General features: G+C 45.4%; 1 protein-coding gene across 1 annotated transcript in view; it reads left to right on the forward strand.

Annotated features, from left to right (window-relative positions):
- The window catches only part of Dnah6 (dynein axonemal heavy chain 6), a 206,444-nt gene extending 196,799 nt beyond the window's left edge, over window positions 1-9,645 (forward strand). Inside the window, exons 71-76 of the mRNA XM_028762489.1 lie at window positions 427-554; window positions 1,459-1,644; window positions 2,142-2,214; window positions 4,209-4,360; window positions 5,375-5,597; window positions 9,500-9,645. Coding sequence (XP_028618322.1) covers window positions 427-554; window positions 1,459-1,644; window positions 2,142-2,214; window positions 4,209-4,360; window positions 5,375-5,597; window positions 9,500-9,603 — 866 coding nt within the window. The 3' untranslated portion in view covers window positions 9,604-9,645. The remainder of the gene's footprint in view (window positions 1-426; window positions 555-1,458; window positions 1,645-2,141; window positions 2,215-4,208; window positions 4,361-5,374; window positions 5,598-9,499) is intronic.
- The last annotated feature ends 577 nt before the right edge of the window (window positions 9,646-10,222 follow it).

Here is a 10,222-nt window from a genome sequence, read left to right on the forward strand (position 1 = left end):
CTCTCACACACACACACACACACACACACACACACACACACTTTCCCTGACTGCCGTTAATTGAAGCCTTATTTTTGTGACTGCTTCTATGCAAACACAGGTGGATCATCAAAGAATTATAAATAATAAAAAATATTGTCAAAATTAAGCTCTGGCTTAAATGATGAGAGAAATTAGCTTTAGGGGAAAACATGTAACTAAAATCCAGGCTCAGTGAGATGGCTCAGTGGACAGAGTACTCATCTGGCCAGCCTGACGCCCCTGTAATGCATTTGTGCTCAATCCACAGAACTCACAGGAAGGTGGAGGGTGAGAACGGACTACTCAAAGTTGTCCTTTGACCCTCCACAGCCATGGATGGCACAGCATGCACACCCCCACACTCACATGTCCTATGGTCTAAGCAGCCAACTCTGTGTGTTACAGAATCCCTACAAATGGAGGGCGCTTCCGAGACCCTTTTTGTCAAGGACCCTCAAGGACGCCTGAACTCTCTGACCACCGTCCTTGGCCAGGAAGTGGACCGGTTCAACAATCTTCTGAAGTTAATACATGTATGAAAGTTTACCTCCATCATTGCTACTGGGTAGCCGGGCCTTGTAGAAAACGCTCTAAGAACATGAGTGTGCTTAGAGGTCTCCATCCCGTCATTCCTAAGCCTCCATTTGGGTGTGCTACCTGATCCTCAGACCCAGGCTGTGTATGGTTGAGTCTGTATTCCCTTATTCTAACAGTGACTGTGTGAATGTGTGACATTACAAACCCTCAAGCTCCTCAGCGGCCTACTTTACACCTTTAGAGTTACGTCAACTCACTTGAAATGTTCCAGGACCTCAGCACTCAGTTAAGAGTGAGTTGGGGCTGAGGAAATAGTTCAGTCAGTACAGTGCTTGCCTTGCAAGCATAATGGCCAAAGTGCAAGCCCCAGAACTCATGTGGGAGAAAGAAAAATAAAAAGCCTCAGGCAGTAGCATGCATTTATAGTCCCAGCTCTGGGAAACAGAGAGAAAGGTGGATCCTTGGGGAATCATTGGCCAGCCAGCCAGCCTAGCCTAAGAGCCAGCTCAGCAGTTAAGAGCTTTTTTTTTTTCTTTTTTTCTCTTCTCTTCCAGAAGACCTGGGTTCAATTCTCAGCACTTACATAGCATCTCAAAACCATCTGTAACTCCAGTCACAGAGAATCAGATGCCCTCTCCTGGCCTCCACAGGCACCAGGCACACATGTGGTACACAGATATATACACATTGCAAAACACTTAAACACAGAAAATAATAACATAAATAGGTTTAATTTTTAAAAGGTTAAGACAATGCCTGAGGAATGGTATCCGAGGTTGTCTTCATCACACGTGTGCACATATGCATACTCAAACACATATATGTAGACCATGAAAGCCATTCTCCTCTCCATCTGATAGTTATTCCTGTAATGAGCACTAATCTTTTTCATTCTCTCAGATCTCTCTAGAAACACTCAACAAAGCCATTGCTGGACTCGTGGTGATGTCTGAAGAAATGGAAAAAGTGTATCAGAGTTTCCTCAACAACCAGGTTCCCTCTCTTTGGTCTAACACAGCCTACCCATCTCTGAAGCCACTGGGATCATGGGTCAAAGACCTTATTCTGAGGACTGCATTCGTGGATGTATGGGAAACTTCACTTGTTTGGGGTTTGATGGGTTTGACAATGTGGCTGTCCCTAAACTCCCAAGGGAGCTCTGAGTAGCAACAATTGGGAATCATTTGATTCCAGAGAAACAGAACCTTCCAGAATGGCTTCACTTTGAAGGACTTAAGCAGATTATAACGCCATTTTCCCTAGGCTCTTATCTATATATTGCTTTTCAACTCCGGGCCATTCATGAGGCTTTAGTTGCAGTATATGGCACCACTGTAAGGTGCAAAACACAACATGTCTCCACACAGCCACATGTACCTTGGCTCCATGTACCTCTTGTCCCCTGTGGCTCCAGACTTGCAGTCAAGGCTGGGGGATGAGAAGGAGGATGGGCCAGCAATAAGAAGACAGAGGGTAATTCAGGATTCCATTAGCCACCACTCCCCTCCCAACACAGCTCTGACTTAGATGGCAGATCCCACCTCAGAAACGAAGTGCCTCATGAAATCATGTCTCTCCCCCAGCTGTGGCTCAAACGAGGACAGCCCAAATCCTTTTGGATTTCCGGGTTCTTCTTCCCTCAAGGATTTCTCACAGGTATGGGTGCCTCCCCTAGGAAAGTCTCACAGGAAAAGTTGTGGTTTGTACGAGCTGGGGAAATGACCTGACTGGCCCTGCTGATCTAGGACAATCTAGGATTACTCTTCCTCCATCACCAGGGAGAGGTGAGGGGGAAGGCAGAAATAGACGCTCCCTGATAATCTGATTCTTGCCCTTCCCAGGTTACTATGCATGGATTTAGGTTAAATCCATGAATGGATTGCTATTGATGCAATTCTCCATGTGACACAACCCTCCCCCACCCCACCCTGCCCCACCCCTCACACATAATTAAGCTCTAAGCAGCCTCCTCTCTCTAAAAACTACTTCCTGTTTTGAGGCAGAGTCTCTTATAGCCCAGACTGCCTTGACCTCAATGTGCAGCCAAGGCTGACTTAGGATTTCTAACCCTACTGCCTCTACTTCCCCAGTTCTGGGACTGTATGCATAAACCATCGTGCCCCAGTTTCAGACCGTGCTGGGAATTAAACCCAGAGTTCAGTGCATTCTAGGCAAGCAACATCCCCAGCCTTAAAAAGAAAAAAACTCTTGATATCCCCTCATCAGTTCTAGGAGATTTAACTGGAGAGTCCTTGGGGCGTCTGGGTACCCAATTCTCAGTTTGTCCCATTCCTAATCCCTGGCAAACAGACCATATTAGCAAGCTGGACAAAATCCTGAAGTTAGGGAGACCTGCCCTAAAATTCCCACTAGTTTGTCTCTCTCATGGCAGGGCATCGTGCTACAATCTCTACCCAGCCTTTGTTTTTTGTTCATTTTTTGTTTGGTTGGTTTTAGTTTGGGATTTGTTGGTACTTTTTGTTTGAGATCTTTGGTTTTTTGGTTTTGTTTTGTCTTTGGTAGGTTGGCTGGTTTGTTGGTTAGTTGGTTGGTCAGGTTTTTGTTTGGTTGGTTGGTTGGTTGGTTGGTTGGTTATGTTGTTGTTGTTGCTGTTGTTTTGTTTTGTTTTGTTTTGTTTTGTTTTTTGAGATGGGAGTCTCAACTATGTAGCCCTAGGGAGCCTGGAACTCACTATGTAGATCAGGCTGGACTTGAACTTACAGAGATCTGCCTTCCTCCATTTCCCAAGTGCTGGGTTTAAAAGTGTGTGCCACCGTGCCCAACTTGTTTGCTTTATAGATGTGTGTGTGTGTGTGTGTGCACTTGAGCAAATATTTGTATATGTGTGTGTGTGCAGATGCCTGTGGAGCCCAGAAGGGTTGTTGGAGTCCCGAGTGCTGGATTTATAAGTGGTTGTGAGCTGCCTGATGTGGATTCTGGAAGATGAACTTGGATCTCTGCAAGAATAACAAGTGTTCTGCAGCCTCCTTTCCTCTCTTCTTAATCATGACATGAATTCATTCTTCCCTTGGGTCCTTAGTCACCCCTGCCCCCAACATGATTCAGGCTTCTATGCTCTGAACTAATTCCATGTAGACTGTTAACAGCTTGGGTTTATTTTTTCATTTTTTCCTCACATTTATTTATTTACTTATTATTATTTTAAAGATTTTTTTATTTTATTTATGAGTACACTGTAGCTGTCTTCAGACACACCAGAAGAGGGCATCAAATCTCATTACAGATGGTTGTGAGCCACCATGTGGTTGCTGGGATTTGAACTCAGGACCTCTGGAAGAGCAGTCAGTGCTCTTAACCACTGAGCCATCTCTCCAGCCCCCTTATTTACTTATTATTTATTGTCTATTTATTTATGTATACGGAGGGAAGGCATGCAAAACAGATGTGGAGGTCAGAAGACAACTTGCTGGAGTTGGCTGTCTCCTCCCACGATGTAGGTTCTGGGGATCAACTACAGGTCATCAGGCTTGGCAGCACGTGACTTTACCTGTGGAGTCATTCCACCAGCCCTGATGAGTTTCTATGGAGAGGAAGCTCATTAATGCTGGCATAGCCTGGGTTGACAGGAGGGACATAGTACGTCTGGCGCAGTAATGTGCTTTGGGGGACCCACCTTTTTGCATTTTCAGGAACTCTCCAGAACCACGCTAGAAAATACAATTTGCCTATAGATGAGCTGAGTTTCAAGTATAACATGATTCCAGTCTACCGAGATCAGGCCACGGTGATAGAGGCGGCCAAGGACATTCAATTTGGAACAGAACTGCCGATGGACAAGGAGGTATCGTCTACCCGAGTACATGGGAAAGAAGCTTGTATCCTACTGTCAGTGGAGCATTCAGCCAGTCTCCCCTGCTCCGCCACTGCCTTTTGCAGGAATGGGAGGAGAGGATCCTTATTCCCCAAAGCCAGCTCCTCAGCAGCAGCTGGATGGGAACTTCTCAAACATAGGCCAATTTATAGAAATATTTTTCTATATAGAGCTAAATGATTTAAACTTAGACAGCAATGGTCTCCATCTTACAGAGGCAATATGACAAGACACTGAGGATAAGAGTTTCAGAATAAAATAACCTTGAGTTTGAATCCTGGCTCTACCCTTCACCAGCCATGTCTGCTGAGACAATCACTCACAAATCTGAACTTGGGTGTTCTTATCTGTAGTGGACTAATGACAGGACTCTAAGAGCAGAGTGGCATATGCCATAGAGCCAACAGAGTTCACTCACAATAACCCACTGTGATATTATACACCAAATCTGTCCTCAGCAGTCACACAGCCCCCTCCTCTCAGAACTGAAATGCTGGCTGCATACCTCTTCCTCCTATAACCACAGTAAATAACTGGTAGGTGTGTGCTATAGAGGCAGTCAGGATGCATTTTGTGATATTTCAGATAGCATTGCAGATATATATACTCTGTCTTCTAGAAGGGCGCCCAGATTCTGAGAAGAACAGGGGGTCATTCCAGCTCTTGCCTCACTCTGCTTCTCAGGAGGAAGAGAAAAGTCCTTACTCATACTGTTAGGCAGTCTAAAGTAGCCATAATGGGTTTCCCAGGGGCATCTCCAACTCTGCATCCTGGTGGGGTATGGACAGTATCAAATTCAGTACCAAACTGAGGATGAGAGTGGCCCATCTCTCAAATCTTCTCTAAGGGGTACCCTTCTCTAAAATACAGTAGTATAAGGTACTGGTTTTAGAGGTACTTGTTGAAAAGGTGGGACACAAGCAATGCCTCAATCTGTTAATCCCTTCTCCTCTGCTCACCCCTAAACTTCTGAGTTTCTTTCAGTTGCCCTCTCCTGAAGATGGGGTTCTTGTTCATGGAATGTTCATGGATGCTTCTCGGTGGGACGATAAGGACATGGTCATAGAAGACGCATTGCCAGGACAGATGAACCCCATGCTACCTGTAGTTCACTTTGAACCAAAACAAAACTATGAGCCAATCCAAACACTCTACCACTCTCCACTCTACAAAACAGGAGCCCGGGCAGGAACACTTTCAACCACAGGTGAGCATGTCCTTAAGCTTTGTCCATGAGGCTGGAGATGGCCCAGCAGTTAAGAGCACTACTTGAGACTCTTACACAGTACCCGGGTTTGATTCTCAGCACCTACAATGTGGCTTACAAACATCTATAACTCCAGTTCCCGAGGATCCAGTACCCTCTTCTGTATACCAATGGCACTGCACACATGTATTGCACAGGCAGACAAGCAGGCCAAACACCCACATACATAAAAATAAATGAATAGTTTTAATTGTACATGTAATAACTAAATAAAAGCTTCAATCAAAACCCAAATGCTGCTGGGCAAGGGGGCACACACCTTTAATCCCTGCAAAGGCAGGCAGATCTCCATGAATTCAAGGCCAGTCTGTGGTCTATCATAGAAAAGAGGTTTTAAAATGAACTAAGTGGAAAGCTAGGTTCCAAAACTCCGAGTGGACCTGAGATGCAGTCCTACAAAATGGAAGCAGAGAGAAAGAAAACAGATAGCATAAGATGTGAACCCGGGAGAGGGCTCAGCGGTAAAGGCTCTTGTCACCAAGCCTAACAACCTGAGTGTGATCCCCAAGACCCACATGATGTTAAGAGAGAACTAAACATTTTACAGCGGCCTATACCTGTTGTGGTAATTATTTAAAACGGCCTCTGGCTCAGGCCGACTATCTAAGCTGCAGCATCTCTGCCTAGCCCAGCCGCCATGTTTCTCAGCCGGAGGCCACATGTGTGCTGCAGCTAGAACTGGTCCACTAGAAACATCAGCCCTGCCACCCACGAGACGTCAGCGTGGGAGATGGCTCAATCTCCCATGCTGTCTCTGCCAGGCTGGGCATTGCCTAGACCATCCCACCATCCACGTGGGCCCAGTAGAAAGATGAGACTCTAATGCTTAAAGATTAATCAAAGGCTATATATTTGGTAATGATCAGTAACAAGATACCCATACAATCAGAAGTGTAACCCAATACCCAACCTAGATATACCAACTACCTTTGACTGCTACAGACACGTGAACATCCGCCTCCATTTCCTCTCTGTCTCTCTCAGCTCCTCCTCTTCCTTTTTCTCTTCTCCTCTTTACTCCTCCTCTTCCTCTCCTAACTCCTCCCACCTTAGCTCCTCCTATATACCTTCATTAGGAAGCATGTATACGTCTGGTTGACTTTTTAGGATGTGGCAATTATTACAACCATTGTATTAGGAGTTAAGCATTTTAAAAATTGGTTATTCAACTTCAAGTATCTATCAATGTTTTAACTTAAAATGTTATTTTTATGTGTATTTGTATGTGTCTACATGTATGTAGTAGTATAGATGTGAGTAAATGTAGCAATGTCTTATCGGCTAGAAGAGGGCGTTTAAACCTGAGTGTGAGCTCTCTGTGTCTGAACCTTCCTTCACAAAGATAGAAGATTCTGGGACTCCTAACGAAGCAACCTGCTTGTGTCAACAAATATATTGTAGTGTGTGGCAAAGGGGCAGATTTATAATTAAAAATTTAGTTTATAGTTAAAGGCGATTTAGGACACATGTCATTGCTGTGAGGTGTAGCCTTTATTTAAACCAAGGTAACTGTCAAGTATCAATATAATATATATAAAATGTGTGTGTGTGTGGTGGGTTTATACATGTATGTATGTACACTAGAAAATTTTGAACAGCTCTTAGAAATTAATATTTTAGCTATGATATTTGTCCCTTTAGAAGTCATGATTTAGAGACACATGCTAAAATAGATGCATCAAAAAATTTTACCTAATATTTATTCAAAATAATCTAAGAGGCATGTGAAGTGTGTATCATGAGATGGATACAGAAGGACCATTTCTGCTTTTTCTTTTTTTTTCTCCACAAAAAAGAAAAGCTAAACATGGTCAAATGTGACCGGTGAACCTAGCTGACCAATCAGAGCATTCCATCAATTTCTCAATCTGGTTTAGAACAACACAATAATACTGTTTTAAAACTAAGCTGAGCAAATGGCTGTCCAAGTCTCTTGTTAGCTGTAGTAGCATGAGGAAGGATGGAAGCAGGTGGTTTCCTGCTGTGATGAAAACCTGAATGATTCTCAGATGTGAAACTTGTCTCTTCAGTAAGGGGTCCCCACCCACCTCAGAGTAAGCTCAGCTAAGCTCCTGTACAGGCCCTGGTCCTGCCTGCAGACAGCAGCTTTTGTGAGCAGGCTCTGTAGTTCTAAAGCCCCTTTAATCCCTCTGTTCAAGCACCCTGACACTCTGGGAATACAGCTTTTATTTCTGCATCCTTTTCTTTCTCATTCATCCATCTATGCGTTTTGAGCTGGTCTTGCTATGTAGCCCTAGCAGTTTGGAACTTCCTATGCAGTGCAAGCTGGGCCTCCAGCTCATAGAAGTCCACTTGTTTATGCCTGCCCAGCGCTGGGAACAGGTGTGAACTACCACACCCAGAGTGTGATTTCTTTTTATTTATGTATATTTGGTGGGACAGGGTGGAGAATGGTATGTACACCCGAATGCACATACCCATAGAGGCCAGAAGAGGGCACCAGAACCCCGGGAGCTGGAGCTACTGGAGTTGTAAGCTGCCTGACATTGGTGTGGGAACTAAATGCAAGTGTACACTCTTAGCCATGTAGCCGTTTCTCCAGCCCTCCTGCACCCTTTTCTTACACCCATTTGGCTGTCCCTAACCTTCTAGTCACCCTCCTTCCCTCTGCAGTAAGCAACCGACCTTTACTTTCTTTAACCGCAGTCCACTATACAGCATCTGTGTCATAGCCATCCCGTTTGTCAGAAGCACAAGACCTCTGACAACAGCTCTCCAGGATGTGTGACATGAAACACACACACACACACACACACGTCTATCCCAATCATCTACCCCTTGGAGGTGCTTACTGTCTAACTGTGAGTCATCCAGAGTAGACTGTTTAGAGAAGCCTTTAGGAGACAGCCGTGAGATTGAGAGAGAGGGGTTTTAGAAGGCAGCTAAACTCACTTCTGGCCAGCAGAGAATTGATTCTGCTTAAACTGCAGGGGTTTAGTGTCTTGAGTCTTCCTCTAAACCTAGGGAAAGCCTTGTGTACTCCAGGCACTGGTTGCCTGCAGAGAAGTATACATTGGGCTGGTCCCCAAAGAAGCATGGAGACAAATTTCTGGACTGCATAAAACCAATAAATACACGGGAAAGATCTAGATCGGCTTGCCTTTGAACTTAGGCTGTTGCACTGGAAAGCCTGGGATCCAATGGGCCAGAAAGGTGAAAAGGTAGAGGCACCTCTGCTGGGTGCAAAGCCTTCCCTGATGCCCATCCACACTGACAGAATCTGAGAAAGCAGCACCAGAAGGAGCAGTCACCATCTGAGGGCACTGTCTCCTCCTCAATGCCCCCTTAGACAGGCACAGAAGGGAAAGAACTCCGTAAGAGTGACTTGCTGTACAGAATGGCTACGCACTGAAGTCAGAATGCCTGCCACTGTCCCTGTTCATTCCAGGACAGTCTTCCAGTGTAGGATGGAATGAAGGAAGGATGGATAGATAGACAACTACGTGTAGAGCTACCCTACCTACCACTAAGTCCCACTGAAGTGTCAGGTCAGAACTCCAGCCCAATGCTCCTGGATTCCGACTGCAGGAAACCTGAAACATACTCATTAAGACATAAGATCTAAGCCAGACAGACCTTAAAGCATCGTGTATTCCAAAGGCTCCTTTTATATCGCCTGAGACTGGAACCCTTGGAGGACTGTGTCCAGCATCTTCAGGTTTGGCCAGGTCTGGAACTAGAGCCTCTTGACTCTCAGTATCTTACCTCTGTGAATCCAGAGGTTACTGTTTAAAATAACAGCTCTTCTTTCCTACCCTACGCCCACCCCCACTCCCACCCCTACCCCACCCCCACCTCACTCCCCTTGTAACGTTTATTAGGTCATTCAACCAACTTCGTGGTGACTGTCCTCTTACCCTCCAAGAGGTCCAGCGATTACTGGATCGCCAAGGGGTCAGCGTTGCTCTGCCAGCTGAGTGAGTGAGTGGGGGCCTCGCTGATCCAGAGATTGTCCCTGAGGAGGAGGAAGTGACCTCTGACCCGACTTAAGGATAGTAGCTGTGGCTGTTATTTTTCCCATGACCTACAATAAAGTTGTTTTGAGTTATTTCTGTTGGAAATCCCAGCTGTGATGTGGAGGCTACTGAGTCACACACCCCTGGTAAACCCACTCCCAACTCCACGTGAAAGCCAGGCTAGGCTGCTTCTCTTCAGTGTGTCACTGAAGGCCTGGGAAGAGTCAGAGTTGGCCCCTCATTTACAAAGGATCCCTTCCTTGTCACACTTGTAGGAGAGGCCCACAGTCTACATTAGCCACGTGGCCCTGAGACTTCTGCTTCCAGACCTAACTAAGGATCTCAAAACTCCAATGCCAGCAACAGCAGCAACCTTTAGCCATGACATCACCACACACAAAGTTCATCCTTGAGAACTGTGCAACTGAATGACCACAAAACCGTGGGGAAAAAACTTGCTAGTGTACAAGTGTGTATGGTGTTTGTGTGTTCATGTGTGTGTGAGTGTGGGCACATGCACATGTAAAAATCAGAGGACAATCATCACCCTCCACTTTGAGAAGGGTCTCTCTCTTGTTCGCTGCTGCA

This window comes from Grammomys surdaster, unplaced genomic scaffold (assembly GCF_004785775.1).
Source record: "Grammomys surdaster isolate TR1022 unplaced genomic scaffold, NIH_TR_1.0 133, whole genome shotgun sequence".
Taxonomy (NCBI): Eukaryota; Metazoa; Chordata; class Mammalia; order Rodentia; family Muridae; genus Grammomys; species Grammomys surdaster.